The sequence below is a fragment of the Ranitomeya variabilis genome, chromosome 6, assembly GCF_051348905.1.
Source record: "Ranitomeya variabilis isolate aRanVar5 chromosome 6, aRanVar5.hap1, whole genome shotgun sequence".
Classification (NCBI taxonomy): Eukaryota; Metazoa; Chordata; class Amphibia; order Anura; family Dendrobatidae; genus Ranitomeya; species Ranitomeya variabilis.
The window spans coordinates 184970910-184987687 of record NC_135237.1 but is presented as its reverse complement, the minus strand read 5'-3'; the positions used below and the strand labels follow the sequence as shown (position 1 = coordinate 184987687).

The window sequence follows — 16778 nt, the reverse complement described above, 5'->3', positions numbered from 1 at the left end:
TACTTTGCCGGTATCGGCCGATACTTTCCGATACCGATACTTTCAAGTATCGGACGGTATCGCTCAACACTAATAAGGACCCTTAACTTCTGCCATTAAAAGGCATATCCGCGGTCGTTAAGGGGTTAACCACATCTTTTTTGGTGTCTCTAATAAAACCTTATTAATATTGATACACACTAGTCGTATTTATATTTTTGCTTATCTTTGTGCTCAAGTAGTTTATAGTTTCTGCTGTCTACTTGCACCTTATATAATACAATATGACTTTATATTGGGTTATTGAATCACTCCTTTCTTTTGGGGGGGTGCTAATGTGTCACTTACTGGCCTGCTTGTTGTAGTTTTGATAAAAGCAGTTTTATCAGAGGACTAGTAAACCTGCTGCCATTTAGTCCTTCATATTCGGGAGCTCTGTATAACCCCATCCCCACCACTGATTGGCGGCTTTCTGCCCATGCTCAGTGCACACAGAAAACTGACAATGATCTGGTTGAAGTGATACAGAGCTCAGCATGCAGAGATCTGATCAATATGCAACAGATAAAACATTTTTAATAAAATTTACAGCACTAGGCAAAGTAAAGGATATATTGCTGGAATCAGTGTCTCTGCCCCTACATTATGCTCTTAGACGGGGTAGCAAAACCCTCACAGAGTCCCTTTAAAAGTCTGCAAAAAGAAGACTAAATCAGTGTACTTACACATGCCACTTAGAAATAGAATTGTTAGTAGAGAAAACATAAACGCTCACAGGGTAAGGTGCACTGCAAAGTGATCATGTTACAGGCTATATGTTGGGATCTGGCATTGCATCACTTACTGGGCTGCTTGATGGCATCTGAATGAAATCAATGCTTCCTCTGCTGTAGATGTAGCAGGTCTCTGAATATTGAGCTGGGCCTCAATATACCAGTAATGCACACCATCATGCCTGAAGTGAAGAAATAGTGCCTCCACCATAACAATGACCACTTTTGTGCCCTCCCCCCATAGTAAAAACTACCCCTTCAATCACTGGGGCCAGGTTTAATTTCTTGCATATATATATATATATATATATATATATATATATATATATATATATATATATATATATATCTACCTAGACTATAGAAAGGCAGGCAGCATTCCAAATACAGTTTACATAAAAGTGGAAATAATTGTATTGTCCCATCTCAAATGTGATATTTCGACTCCAGAAAAAAACAATGGTGATTCTTACTTGAGAAAGGCTCACAACTCTTTTTTTTTGTTGAGCCTAAACGTCGCATGTAAGATGGTCCAATAAACATGCCCCACTATTTGTACAGCTTATTTGGAGTGCTGCCTGCCTCTTCTATCCTTTATACAGTGGTCCTCAGGTCGGTGTACAGGGGCTTGCACCCAATATTTCACGGTGCCGCTGTTACCATCTTATCCTATCTATGTACTGTAGTTCTCTTAGGGTATGTGCACAGCGTATTGTAGATGCCAACGTGTCCGCATCATTTTTGAAGCAGATGATGCTTCAGGAAAACACTGGCGGTGTCTCCTGAAGCACATTCTATGCCGCCTTTCTGGTCGTTTCTGTGGTGGCTTTGCTGTCCATGTCCTCTTTCTTTACTTTTATACATAAGATATTGGCTCCGCCGGAAGAATGGAGCGGTCACTTCTTTTAGCCTCTTCACTGCTGTTGAAGTCTGAAGCAGTTGTAAGAAGTGACAAAAGACAGAACATATTCTCAGCAAGTCGATTTGACTTTGCTGTGGATATGTTCATTCTGCTTGATGTTTCTCCAGCTCCTTTTCAGGAGGGTTTCAGGCAGAATCTGATTGTATATGACATTGTGCGCACAGACCTTTCCAGTCCAACATACACCAGCCCCGTACCCAATATTCTGTTGTGTAGCCTAATTCTATGCAGCAAAAGTAGCAGGCAGACATAAAGATGGTACATGATAATTATTTAATCAGGCAATGGAGTCCAAGGCTGCAGCGGTATCAATGCAGATGTTTTCCTGAGGCTTCAAAGGAAGCAGTGACTACGGCATAGCGGGCAGCGAGGGTTGGAGCGGAGCCATGTGGAGATGCAACTGGGATGGTAGCAATGGTTGCATGGAAGAACTACGACTTCCTCTCCAACCTCATAGTCCATTATGCAGATGGTGCAGGATTCTGCCTCTTCCTCAGAAGTTATCCTTCGTGTGGGGAAGCTCTTAGTGCACAGAGCTTGCCTTTGCTGCAGAATACGAAGCAGGTTATATTGGGCAGGTGGCGATGGTGGCCGCATATGTGGAGGAGGTGGATAGACTCCCATTCCCTGCAGGCGAATGATGCGGTTAAACAGATGGTTTGGCTGGTGAGGCTGTAGAGCAGATGGGTTTGGAGCTGGGACCTCCCTGGGTCTGGAAGGCTCTGCAGGGGCCGGTCTCAGTGGCGAGCGACTTCTTTCCCTGCTCTGGTCTGCTCTCTGCCGCAGAGAAGCTCTGGCCCTTCTCCCTCTCTCGGTGACTGCAGTGCGGTCTGTATGATGGCCATCATTGGTAATGAGCCTTCTCTGCTCCCTTAGGCGATGGTGGAGGATTATGGCCTGACCTATAAAGAGAAAGATTACTATAATTATGCTAATGTTTAAAAAAAACACTTTTGGGCTAAATGAATAGAACCAGCTGTTGCTTTGGGATTTAAGGATAGAAGGAAACATTGTTTCATCTTTGGCCTACATAAACCTGCTCAGTATCCCTTCTCTGCAGACATTACAAAGCAGGGAGCAAATATGTTAGCATTTTGGGCTCCACTTTTAACTTTTGCCCAGGGCCTCACTTTGTCTACAACTTTCCCTGACTGACCCCCAAGGAATATGAATGGAAGATGGAGGACGCACTGTGTGTCCTGAAACATCTTAGCCCAAAGAAAACCCTCAGAAAAGCTCCTATAAGGCAGAATAGTCTGTCACTTACCCTGGTTTTCAGGTCTGCTCAGCCATGTCTCATTGTCAGCATTGAGCTGACGCAGCTCCCGGGACGTCATGGCTGAGTTTCTCGGGGCTGAGATGGTAAAATGTAAAGAACTACGTTCTCTGATGGCACAGGTGTTATTGTGCCAAATAATAATAATAATAACTGTGGAAGTAAATACCAGACGTACAAACAATCTAGCGCGCGCTTCCAAAACCAAAGTGGAGTCTCCGCAAAGGCATCAACTCTGAAAATGGCGCTGATGTCACCGGGCGCAGAGATTGTATATACTCACAACATTCTGTGTCACTGTGACATCACATGTGAGAGCAACAACGCGCTGCCATAATGGCTGACTGTCCTATATGTGATATATCCTCCATATACACACATACACTCCTGGGGAAAAAATGTATACATTGTAAGAATATTACACACCTAGGAATAATAATCAGTGTTATCATTTATATCAGTGTGTGCATTATTCCCTAAACCTCAGCTGCTGCAGAACATGTTTCTCATGGTGGTCCTGAAGTAAAACAAAACACAAACTCAGCTACCAGTCCCCGCTGCTCCTCAGTACTGCTGCCAGGGTCCTCCTCTGATTTCCCAGCTTCCTCTTCCAGTAGATTTAATCACTCAAATTAATAGAAATCTCCCATTCATATGTTTTATCATGATACAAAATAAGCACTTTAAGAAAAGAAAACAGATAAATGAGATTTTCAGGAAACAGCATGTATGAAGGTGGATACTTATGGTATGATATATGCAGAGAGAGGAATGCTGTGAGGACAAAGATCATGTTAGTCCACCTGATTAACCCTCAGGAAAATAATCCGGTCATATTCGGACGTACATAGAAATCTCTGAATTGGGACCTCCCATTGGCCCCAGATGCTATTAAGCAACCTGGTGGAGATGACAGAGGCGTCCTTGTCTAACTGCTTTGATACCCTGTATGTAACCCCTTTTCTCATGTACAGCACCATGGAATTAATGGTGCTATATAAATAATAATAATAATAATAATACCATGATTGCTGGTCACTATTGAATCTAAGGGGTTATATTACTGCAATCAGAGCTAGCTAGTATTGAAGCAGTTACGGGTGGGTGTCAGATGTGTATAACAGCCGGTACCGACTGGGTATGGGGTGGGCTCAGCTTGTGAGTCTGCTCATTATAATAGTCCTAACTCGTGCTGTACATATACAGCTCTGGAAAAATTAAGAGACCTCTGCAAAATGTTCAGTTTGTCTGATTTTTCACTTTACATGTAAATTTTTGAGTAAAATGTAGATTGTTCTTTTAGTCTATAAACTTCTGACAACATGTCTCCAAAGTTCCAAGCAATACATTTTGTATTTTTTTTCTGACAAAGAAAAATGGTCAAAATTTTAAAAAAAGTGCTTTCAGATCGCAAATAATGCAAAGAAAACAAGTTCATAATAATTTATAAACAAAAGTACTAATGTTTTAACTCACGAAGAGTTCAGAAATCAATATTTTGTGGAATAACCATGATTTTTAATCACAGCTTTCATGCATCTTGGCATGCTTTCCTCAAGTCTTTCACCCTGCTTTTGGGTGACCTTATGCCACTCCTGTTACAAACATTTAAACAGTTCTTTGTTTGATGGCTTGTGACTATCCATATTCCTCTTGATTACATTCCAGAGGTTTTCAATGGTGTTCAATTATAACCTTGTATGCAGCTTCATTCATACGTCCTTCACAACGATTAACCTGCCCAATTCAAGCATTGCTGAAGAATCCCCAGATCATCACCGATCCTCCATCATCGCCGATCCTCCAGTGGGTGCAAGACACTTTGGCTTGTACGCCTCTCCAGGTCTCTGTCTAACCATTAGACGAACAGGTATTAGGTAAAGCTGAAAATTACACTCATCATTGAAGATTACCTTCCTATAGTCCGCTATGGTCCAATCTTTATGGTCTTTGGCAAACTTCAGCCTTGCTTTCCTTTACTTCTCATTATTGAAAGGCTTTTTTCTAGCTTTACATGACTTGAGCCCTGCCTCTAGGAGCCTGTTACGAACTTTTCTTGCCGCACACTTCACCCTAGCTGCCATTTGCTATTCCTTTTGTAGGTCACTTGTTGTCATGATGCAGTTGCTGAGTGACATTCGAATAGGATGACGGTCACCCCAGTCAGTGGAGAGCCATTTTTGCCTTCTGTCAGTCTGTAACTTCGTTGTCCCCAATGTCTGCTGCTTGACCTTGTTGTAATGGACTGCCATCTTAGAATTTCTAAAGGATGGAGGCAACATGACGCTCACTGTGTCTCTCTGCTAGTAAAGCCAGAATTGAGCCCTTCTTTTCCTCACTCAAGACTTTTCTTTCAACTCCATTGGCATGGTTAAAGTTATTTTTTCATTCCTACTGCTTTTGGGATATTACTAGCACTTGTTTTGCCGTCCAGCTTGTCCTATTGCAAGAGGATTGTGAACGCCACAGCAGTGTTTTTAGAGTTTTTTTCATTAAATAAGATTTGGTTCTGGTAATCACCTAATCAGTAGCACATTAAGTAGAATGAGGTGTACTCTGGTTAGAATTCAACTGACACTGGAATGGAATGGCTGTAAGACATGTAGAGAAGCTGATTGTTATAAAACTGTGCAATGGTCTCTTAATTTTTGCCAGAGCTGTATACGGTATAAGCAGAGGATGGGGCCATTTGGCACCAGGCTCCCCCTGTACATGGGCCCTATAGTGGTCTTGCAGCCTGCCGCCATTGGCTGCATGCTACTGAGGTCATACATATAAAGATGAAAGAAAAAAATATAAAATATTCTAAGGTAAAAAATGTAAATTCATCTCAGAAAAAACTAATTATTTTGCGTTCATTCACAGTAAAGCAAATTTATCTGAAACTTCTGATTTTGGTGGGAGAGGCTGATTTTTCTCTTTTGGAAAGCACATACACGCTCGGCTGAATCAGACATACATGTGTACTGGGTGAGGGGTCAGTGAGGAGAATAGAGAAAGAGAGATGACCATAATTGGTGAGTATTTTAATGTGCTTACAATACATTACATGGATATTTAGGATGGATTAGGAAAAAATAGCATGGAGTGCTTCTTTAGTAGTAGTTCCCGATCACATGCAGGGTATTGGCGCACTCAGGAGAAATTGTACAACAAACTGAGGGGTCCATTTTTCCTATTAGCCCTGTTCTGGCACCACAGAGGCTCTGCTAATGTGACAAGGCACCCACAGACTATTCCAGCAAAATCTGAACTCCAATATGGCGCTTCTTCCTTTCTGAGCTTTGCACTGTGCCTCAAAAATAGTTTTCACCCTCACATGGGGCATTGGCACCCTCAGAAGAGTGTGCACAACAAATTTTTCTGTCTATTTTCTAGTGTAATCCTTGAGAAAAATGAGAAAAAAACTTCCAAACAAAAAAAAATTATGTTTCAAAAATTGTGCTGATGTGAAGAAGACATGTGGAAATATTATTTATTAACTATCTTGTGTGACCTATCTTTCTGATTTAAGGGCATACGAATTAAAAGTTTCAATAATACTAATAATAATATAATAATAATATAATGAGTATATGCCTCTAAGGTTGAATAACAATTATGGAGAGTTTTATAAATTAGAGGGATTCCAGAGTTGGGTGGAAAAAGGAATATATACAATACATCATATACTATCTGAAGGGATACTTAAGTCCTTTGCTCAATTGAAGGTGGAATTTGGGTTGGTAAATAAACAATTCTATATGTACAGTGGGGGAAAAAAGTATTTAGTCAGCGACCAATTGTGCAAGTTCTCCCACTTAAAAAGATGAGAGAGGCCTGTAATTGACACCATATGTAGACCACAACTATGAGAGTCAAAATGAGAAAACAAATCCAGAAAATCACCTTGTCTGATTTGGCAATATTTATTTTGCAAATTATGGTGGAAAATAAGTATTTGGTCATTATCAAAAGTTCATCTCAATATTTTGTTATATATCCTTTGTTGGCAGCGACAGTGGTCATACATTTTCTGTAAGTCTCCACAAGGTTGGCACACACTGTTGGTGGTATGTTGGCCCATTCCTCCATGCACATCTCCTCTAGAGCAGTGATGTTTTGGGCCTGTCTCTGGGCAACATGGACTTTCAACTCCCTTCAAAGGTTTTCTATGGGGTTGAGATCTGGAGACTGGCTAGGCCACTCCAGGACCTTCAAATGCTTCTTATAAAGCCACTACTTAGTTGCCCTGGCGGTGTGCTTAGGATCATTATCATTCTGAAAGACCCATCCACGTTTCATCCTCAATGCCCTTGCTGATGGAAGGAGGTTTGCACTAAAAATCTTACGATACATGGCCTCATTCATTCTTTCATGTGCATGGATCAGTCGTCCCGGTCCCTTTGCAGAGAAACAGCCCAAAAGCATAATGTTGCCACCCCCATGCTTCACAGTAGGTATGGTGTTCTTTGAATGCAACTCAGTATTCTGTCTCCTCCAAAGACGATGAGTTTTTTTTCTACCAAACAGTTCTACTTTGGTTTCATCAGACCATATGACATTCTCCCAATACTCTTCTGGATAATTCAAATGCTCTCTAGCAAACTTCAGACGGGTCCGGACATGTATTGGCTTAAGCAGGGGGACACGTCTGGCAATGCAGGATCTGAGTCCCTGATGGCGTTGTATGTTACTGATGGTAGAATTTGTTACGGTGGTCCCAGCTCTCTGCAGGTTATTCGCTAGGTTCCCCTTTGTGGTTCTGGGATTTTTGCTTACCGTTCTTGTGATCCTATGAGGAGAGATCTTGCGTGGAGCCCCAGATCAAGGAAGATTATCAGTGGTCTTGTATGTCTTACATTTTCTTATTAATGCTCACACAGTGGGTTTCATCATCACCCCAAGCTGCTTGCCTATTGCAGATTCAGTCTTCCCAGCCTGGTGGAGGACTACAATTTTGTTTCTGGTGTCCTTCGACAGCTCTTTGGTCTCACCATAGTGGAGTTTGGAGTGTGACTGTTTGAGATTGTGTACAGGTGTCTTTTATTCTGATAGCAAGTTCTAACAGGTGCCATTACTACAGGTAATGAGTGGAGGACAGAGGGGCCTTTTAAAGAAGAAGATACAGGTCTGTGAGAGCCAGACATCTTGCATGTTTTTAGGTGACCAAATACTTATTTTCCACCATATGTTGCAGAAAAAATCTTGCCCAATCAGACAAGGTGATTTTCTGGATTTGTTTTCTCATTTTGACTCTCATAGTGCTAGTCTACCTATGGTGTCAATTACAGGCCTCTCTCATCTTTTTAAGTGGGAGAACTTGCACAATTGGTGGCTGACTAAATATTTTTTTTCCCCACTGTATCTGCAGCTTAGGCATTCATTTACTGCACAATCAAAATGGACCCGTTTAAGAATAGATAATAACAATAAGCCTTTATTGATTTGGCATTGTAAAAGGGAAACACGAATGGTCATATTTCTGATATTTACAAACTCCTTCTCAATACTTATTTAACCCCTTAACGACCGTCGGTACGCCTTTTAATGGCGGCAGTTAAGGGTACTTAAACCACAGCGCCGTTAATTAACGGCGCTGTGGAAAAAGTGAATAGCGACCCCCAGAGTCGGATTTTCTCTGGGGTCTTGGTTACCGGGGGTAGCCGAGACCCCAGAGAACATGATTCGGGGGTTTTCTACCGACCCCAGAGTTGCGATCACCGGTAATTAACCGTTTACCGGCGGTCGCAAAAAAACCCCAAAAAAACGTTATTTGCCATTTAATTTCTCTGTCCTCCGATGTGATCGCACATCAGAGGACAGAGAAATGGGGTCCTGTCATGATCTCCATGGCCAGAGAACTAGCATAAGCCTCTATAGGAACAAGCTCTTGGAAGATGTAACTATACTGACCATGAACTAAACCTACCGCATCATCTAGAAGTAGCCAGGTAGCATGTCCTACTTTTTATCCCTATATGCCCAGCGCCGGCCGGAGAACTAAATAATGCTAGCAGAGGGAAATATAAGACCTGACTCACCTCTAGAGAAATGCCCAAAAAAAGGAGACAGAAGCCCCCCACATATATTGGCGGTGATATGAGATGAAACAACAAACGCAGCAGGAAAATAGTTTTAGCAAATTTGAGGTCCGCTTACTAGATAGCAGAAGACAGAAAGCATACTTTCATGGTCAGTAGAAAACCCTAACAAAACACATCCAGAAATTACTTTAGGACTCTGGCATTAACTCATAATACCAGAGTGGCAATTCCTGATCAACAAGAGCTTTCCAGACACAGTAACGAAACTGCAGCTGTGAACTGGAACCAAAATACAAAAACAAAACATGGACGAATGTCCAACTTATCTAGTAGATGTCTGGGAGCAGGAACAAGCACAGAGAGGCTTCTGATAACATTGTTGACCGGCAAGCATCTAACAGAGAAGCCAGGTTATATAGCGACACCCAGATCTAATCAGAACAGGTGAACAGGGAAGATGATGTCACAAGTTCAATTCCACCAGTAGCCACTGGGGGAGCCCAGAATCCAAATTCACAACAGTACCCCCCCCTCAAGGAGGGGGCACCGAACCCTCACCAGAACCACCAGGGCGATCAGGATGGGCCCTATGAAAGGCACGAACCAGATCAGAGGCATGAACATCAGATGCAGTGACCCAAGAATTATCCTCCTGGCCATATCCCTTCCACTTGACCAGATACTGGAGTCTCCGTCTGGAAACACGGGAGTCTAGGATTTTTTCCACAACGTACTCCAACTCACCCTCAACCAACACCGGAGCAGGAGGCTCAACGGAAGGCACAACCGGTGCCTCATACCTGCGCAATAACGACCGATGAAAAACGTTATGAATAGAAAAGGATGCAGGGAGGTCCAAACGGAAGGAAACAGGGTTAAGAATCTCCAATATTTTATACGGACCGATGAACCGAGGCTTAAACTTAGGAGATGAGACCCTCATAGGGACAAAACGAGAAGACAACCACACCAAATCTCCAACACAAAGCCGAGGACCAACACGACGGTGACGGTTGGCAAAAAGCTGAGTCTTCTCCTGGGACAACTTTAAATTGTCCATCACCTGCCCCCAGATATGATGCAATCTCTCCACCACCGCATCCACTCCAGGACAATCCGAGGATTCCATCTGACCGGAGGAAAATCGAGGATGGAACCCCGAATTACAGAAAAACGGGGAAACCAAGGTGGCAGAGCTGGCCCGATTATTGAGGGCGAACTCCGCCAATGGCAAAAAAGCAACCCAATCATCCTGGTCAGCAGACACAAAACACCTCAGATATGTCTCCAGGGTCTGATTAGTCCGCTCGGTCTGGCCATTAGTCTGAGGGTGAAAAGCAGACGAAAAAGACAAATCTATGCCCATCCTAGCACAAAATGCCCGCCAAAATCTAGACACAAATTGGGTTCCTCTGTCAGAAACGATATTCTCAGGAATACCATGCAAACGAACAACATTTTGAAAAAACAGGGGCACCAACTCGGAAGAAGAAGGCAATTTGGGCAGGGGAACCAAATGAACCATCTTAGAAAAACGGTCACACACCACCCAGATGACAGACATCTTCTGAGAAACAGGCAGATCTGAAATAAAATCCATCGAGATGTGTGTCCAAGGCCTCTTAGGAATAGGCAAGGGCAACAATAATCCACTAGCCCGAGAACAACAAGGCTTGGCCCGAGCACAAACGTCACAAGACTGCACAAAGCCTCGCACATCTCGTGACAGGGAAGGCCACCAGAAGGATCTTGCCACCAAATCCCTGGTACCAAAAATTCCAGGATGACCTGCCAACGCAGAAGAATGCACCTCAGAGATGACTTTACTGGTCCAATCATCAGGAACAAACAGCCTATCAGGCGGACAACGATCCGGTCTATCCGCCTGAAACTCCTGCAAGGCCCGCCGCAGGTCTGGAGAAACGGCTGACAAGATAACTCCCTCCTTAAGAATACCTGTGGGGTCAGAGTTGCCAGGTGAATCAGGCTCAAAACTCCTAGAAAGGGCATCCGCCTTAACATTCTTAGAACCTGGTAGGTACGATACCACAAAATTAAACCGAGAAAAAAATAATGACCAGCGCGCCTGTCTAGGATTCAGGCGCCTGGCGGTCTCAAGATAAATCAAATTTTTGTGGTCAGTCAATACCACCACCTGATGTCTGGCCCCCTCGAGCCAATGGCGCCACTCCTCAAACGCCCACTTCATGGCCAAAAGCTCCCGATTCCCAACATCATAATTCCGCTCAGCGGGCGAAAATTTACGGGAAAAGAAGGCACAAGGCCTCATCACGGCGCAGTCAGAACTTTTCTGCGACAACACTGCCCCAGCTCCGATCTCAGAAGCGTCGACCTCAACCTGAAAAGGAAGAGTCACATCAGGCTGACGCAACACAGGGGCAGAAGAAAAACAGCGCTTAAGCTCCTGAAAGGCCTCCACAGCATCAGGGGACCAATTAGCAACATCAGCACCCTGTCTAGTCAAATCGGTCAATGGCTTAACGACATCCGAAAAACCAGAAATAAATCGACGATAAAAGTTGGCAAAGCCCAAAAATTTCTGAAGACTTTTAAGAGAAGAGGGCTGCGTCCAATCACAAATAGCTTGAACCTTGACAGGATCCATCTCAATGGAAGAGGGAGAAAAAATATATCCCAAAAAGGAAATTCTCTGAACCCCAAAAACGCACTTAGAACCCTTGACACACAGAGAATTAGACCGCAAAACCTGAAAAACCCTCTTAACTTGCCGGACATGAGAGTCCCAGTCATCCGAAAAAATCAGAATATCATCCAGATACACTATCATAAATTTATCCAAAAAATCGCGGAAAATATCATGCATAAAGGACTGGAAGACTGAAGGGGCATTAGAAAGACCAAAAGGCATCACCAAATACTCAAAGTGGCCCTCGGGCGTATTAAATGCGGTTTTCCACTCATCCCCCTGCCTGATCCGCACCAAATTATACCCCCCACGGAGATCAATCTTAGAGAACCACTTGGCCCCCTTTATGCGAGCAAACAAATCAGTCAGCAACGGCAATGGGTATTGATATTTAACCGTGATTTTATTCAAAAGCCGATAATCAATACATGGTCTCAAAGAGCCGTCTTTTTTTGACACAAAGAAAAAACCGGCTCCTAAGGGAGATGACGATGGACGAATATGTCCCTTTTCCAAGGACTCCTTTATATATTCTCGCATAGCAGTATGTTCAGGCACAGACAGATTAAATAAACGACCCTTTGGGTATTTACTACCCGGAATTAAATCTATAGCACAATCGCACTCACGGTGCGGAGGTAGTGAACCAAGCTTGGGTTCTTCAAAGACGTCACGATAGTCAGACAGGAACTCAGGGATTTCAGAGGGGATAGATGATGAAATGGACACCAAAGGTACGTCCCCATGAGTCCCCTTACATCCCCAGCTCAACACAGACATAGCTCTCCAGTCAAGGACTGGGTTGTGAGACTGCAGCCATGGCAATCCCAGCACCAAATCCTCATGTAGATTATACAGCACTAGAAAACGAATAGTCTCCTGGTGATCCGGATTAATACACATAGTCACTTGTGTCCAGTATTGTGGTTTATTATTAGCCAATGGGATGGAGTCAATCCCCTTCAGAGGAATAAGAGTTTCCAAAGGCTCTAAATCATACCCACAACGATTGGCAAAGGACCAATCCATAAGACTCAAAGCGGCGCCAGAGTCGATATAGGCGTCAGTAGTAATAGATGACAAAGAGCAAATCAGGGTCACAGACAAAATAAATTTAGACTGTAAAGTGCCAATGGAAACAGATTTATCAAGCTTTTTAGTACGTTTAGAGCATGCTGATATAACATGAGTAGAATCCCCACAATAGAAACACAACCCATTTTTCCGTCTAAAATTCTGCCGCTCGCTTCTGGACAGAATTCTATCACACTGCATGCTTTCTGGCGTCTTCTCAGTGGACACCGCCAGATGGTGCACTGGTTTGCGCTCCCGCAGACGCCTATCGATCTGAATGGCCATTGTCATGGACTCATTCAGACCCGCAGGCACAGGGAACCCCACCATAACATCCTTAATGGCATCAGAGAGACCCTCTCTGAAAGTAGCCGCCAAGGCACACTCATTCCACTGAGTAAGCACAGACCATTTACGGAATCTTTGGCAGTAAATTTCAGCTTCATCTTGCCCCTGCGATAGGGACATCAAAGTTTTTTCTGCCTGAAGTTCCAAATGAGGTTCCTCATACAGCAAGCCCAAGGCCAAAAAAAACGCATCCACATTGCGCAACGCAGGAACCCCTGGTGCCAATGCAAAAGCCCAGTCTTGAGGGTCGCCGCGGAGCAAGGAAATCACAATCCCAACCTGCTGTGCAGGGTCTCCAGCAGAACGAGATTTCAGGGACAAAAATAGCTTACAATTATTTCTAAAATTCTGAAAGCTAGATCTATTCCCTGAGAAGAATTCCGGCAAAGGAATTCTCGGCTCAGATACCGGAGCATGAATAATAAAATCTTGCAAATTTTGTACTTTCGTGGTGAGATTATTCAAACCTGCAGTTACACTCTGAAGATCCATTATTAACAGGTGAACACAAAGCCATTCAAAGATTATAAGGAGAGAGAAAAAAAAGAAAGACTGCAGCATAGACAGACTGGCAAGTGATCCAATTAAGAGCACAGAAAAAAAAAAAAAAAAAAAAAAAAAACTCTCAGCAGACTTCTTATTTCTCTCCTTTCTCAGCCAAGGATTTTAACCCTTTAGTGGGCCGGTCAAACTGTCATGATCTCCATGGCCAGAGAACTAGCATAAGCCTCTATAGGAACAAGCTCTTGGAAGATGTAACTATACTGACCATGAACTAAACCTACCGCATCATCTAGAAGTAGCCAGGTAGCATGTCCTACTTTTTATCCCTATATGCCCAGCGCCGGCCGGAGAACTAAATAATGCTAGCAGAGGGAAATATAAGACCTGACTCACCTCTAGAGAAATGCCCAAAAAAAGGAGACAGAAGCCCCCCACATATATTGGCGGTGATATGAGATGAAACAACAAACGCAGCAGGAAAATAGTTTTAGCAAATTTGAGGTCCGCTTACTAGATAGCAGAAGACAGAAAGCATACTTTCATGGTCAGTAGAAAACCCTAACAAAACACATCCAGAAATTACTTTAGGACTCTGGCATTAACTCATAATACCAGAGTGGCAATTCCTGATCAACAAGAGCTTTCCAGACACAGTAACGAAACTGCAGCTGTGAACTGGAACCAAAATACAAAAACAAAACATGGACGAATGTCCAACTTATCTAGTAGATGTCTGGGAGCAGGAACAAGCACAGAGAGGCTTCTGATAACATTGTTGACCGGCAAGCATCTAACAGAGAAGCCAGGTTATATAGCGACACCCAGATCTAATCAGAACAGGTGAACAGGGAAGATGATGTCACAAGTTCAATTCCACCAGTAGCCACCGGGGGAGCCCAGAATCCAAATTCACAACAGGGTCCCCGATCGCCCCCGATACTCACTTGTCTCCCCCGGTGCTCCTCGTGGCTTCCGATGGGCGTCGCCATCTTCCCGGCCGGCACCTGGGAGATCTTTGGGGTCTCGGCTGCCGGGGGTAGCCGAGACCCCAAAGAACATGATCGGGGTCGGTTTTTACCGACCCCTGTTTTGCGATCGCCGGTAATTAACTGTTTACCGGCGACCGCAAAAAAAAAAAGTGATGTGTAATTCTCTGTCCTCTGATGTGATCACACATCAGAGGACAGAGAAATAGGGGGATTCAGGGACCCTATCATACTTACCGGTGTCCCTGGGTCCTCCTGTGTCCTCTCCTGGCCGCCGGCTTCTTCCTTCGGTAAGAAAATGGCGGGCGCATGCGCAGTGCGCCCTCTATGATCTGCCGGCCGGCAGCTAGAGGAGTTGGGGATAAATTTAGTGTTAGGGTTAGGGTTAGGGCTAGGGTTAGGGTTAGGGCTAGGTTTAGGGTTAGGGCTAGGGTTAATGTTGGGGCTAAATTTAGGGTTAGGGTTGGGGCTAAATTTATGGTTAGTGTTAGGGTTGGGACTAAATTTAGGGTTAGGGTTGGGGCTAAATTTAGGGTTAGGGTTAGGGCTAAATTTAGGGTTGGGGCTAAATTTAGGGTTAGGGCTAGGGTTAGGGTTGGGGCTAAAGTTAGGGCTAGGGTTAGAGTTGGGACTAAATTTAGGGTTAGGGTTGGGGCTAGGGTTGGGGCTAAAGTTAGGGCTAGGGTTGGGGCTAAAGTTAGGACTAGGGTTGCAGCTAAAGTTAGGGTTAGAGTTGGGATTAGGGTTGGCATTAGGGTTACGTTTGGGATTATGGTTAGGTTTGGGATTAGGGTTAAGGTTAGGGTTGGGATTAGGGGTGTATTGGGATTAGGGTTAGGTTTGAGGTTAGGGTTGAGAGTAGGATTAGGGGTGTGTTGGATTTAGGGTTCTGATTAGGGTTATGGTTGTTTTGGGGTTAGGGTTGTGATTATCGTTAGGGTTGTGATTAGGATTATGGATCAGGTTGGCATTAGGGTTAGGGGTGTGTTGGTGTTAAGGTTGGAGTTAGATTTGGGGGTTTTCCAATGTTTAGGTACATCAGGTGGTCTCTAAACGCCACAGCCAAGTTTGCGCTCAAAAAGTAAAATGGTGCTCCCTCCCTTCCGAGCTCTGCCGTGCGCTCAAACAGTGGTTTACCCCCACAAATGGGGTATCAGTGTACTCAGGACAAATTGAACAACAACTTTTGGGGTCCAATTTCTCTTGTACCTTTGTGAAAATAAAAACGTGGGGGCTAAAAAATCTTTTTTGCGGAAAAAAAATATATTTTTTATTTTCACCACTCTGCATTATAAACTTCCGTGAAGCACTTTGGCATTCAAAGTTCTCACAACACATCTAGATAAGTTCATTGGGGGTCTAGTTTTCAAAATGGGGTCACTTGTGAGGGGTTTCCACTGTTTAGGTACATCGGGGGATCTGCAAACGCAACATAACGCCCGCAGACCATTCTGTCAAAGTCTGCATTCCAAAACGGCGTTCCTTCCCTTCCGAGCTCTGCCGTGTACCCAAACAGTGGTCCCCCCCCCAATTGGGGTATCAGTGTACTCAGGACAAATTGGACAACAACTTTTGGGGTCCAATTTCTCTTGTACCCTTGTGAAAATAAAAACTTGGGGGCTAAAAAATCTTTTTTGTGGAAAAAAAAATATTTTTTATTTTCACGACTCTGCATTATAAACTTCTGTGAAGCACTTGGGCATTCAAAGTTCTCACCACACATCTAGATAAGTTCCTTGGGGGGTCTAGTTTCCAAAATGGGGTCACTTGTTGGGGGTTTCTACTGTTTAGGTACATCAGGGGCTCTGCAAATGCAACATAATGCCCACAGACCATTCTATCAAAGTCTGCTTTCCAAAACGGCGCTCCTTCCCTTCCAAGCTCTGCCATGCGCCTAAACAGTGGTTTACCCCCACATATGGGGTATCAGCCTACTCAGCATAAATTGCACAATAAATTTTGGGGTCCAATTTCTCCTGTTACCCTTGTGAAAGTAAAAATTTGGGGGTGAAAAATCATTTTTGTAGAAAAAATATGATTTGTTTTATTTTCATGGCTCTACGTTATAAACTTCTGTGAAGCAGTTGGGGGTTCATAGTGCTCACCACACATCTAGATAAGCTCTTTGGGGGGTCTAGTTTCCAAAATGGGGTCACTTGTGAGGGGTTTCCACTGTTTAGGTACATCGGGGGATCTGCAAACGCAACATAACGCCCGCAGAC

At 43.7% G+C, this 16778-nt stretch overlaps 1 protein-coding gene across 1 annotated transcript; it reads right to left on the bottom strand.

The window, feature by feature from the left end:
• Nucleotides 1-1938: 1938 nt before the first annotated feature.
• On the bottom strand, nt 1939-3196 carry LOC143781053 (uncharacterized). Its single transcript, XM_077267607.1, has 2 exons — nt 2942-3196; nt 1939-2576 (listed from the first exon to the last, which is right to left on the bottom strand). The coding sequence occupies exons 1-2, from the start codon at nt 3009-3011 to the stop codon at nt 2008-2010; spliced, it is 639 nt and encodes a 212-aa protein (XP_077123722.1). The 5' UTR covers nt 3012-3196; the 3' UTR covers nt 1939-2007.
• Between the last annotated feature and the right edge of the window lie 13582 nt (nt 3197-16778).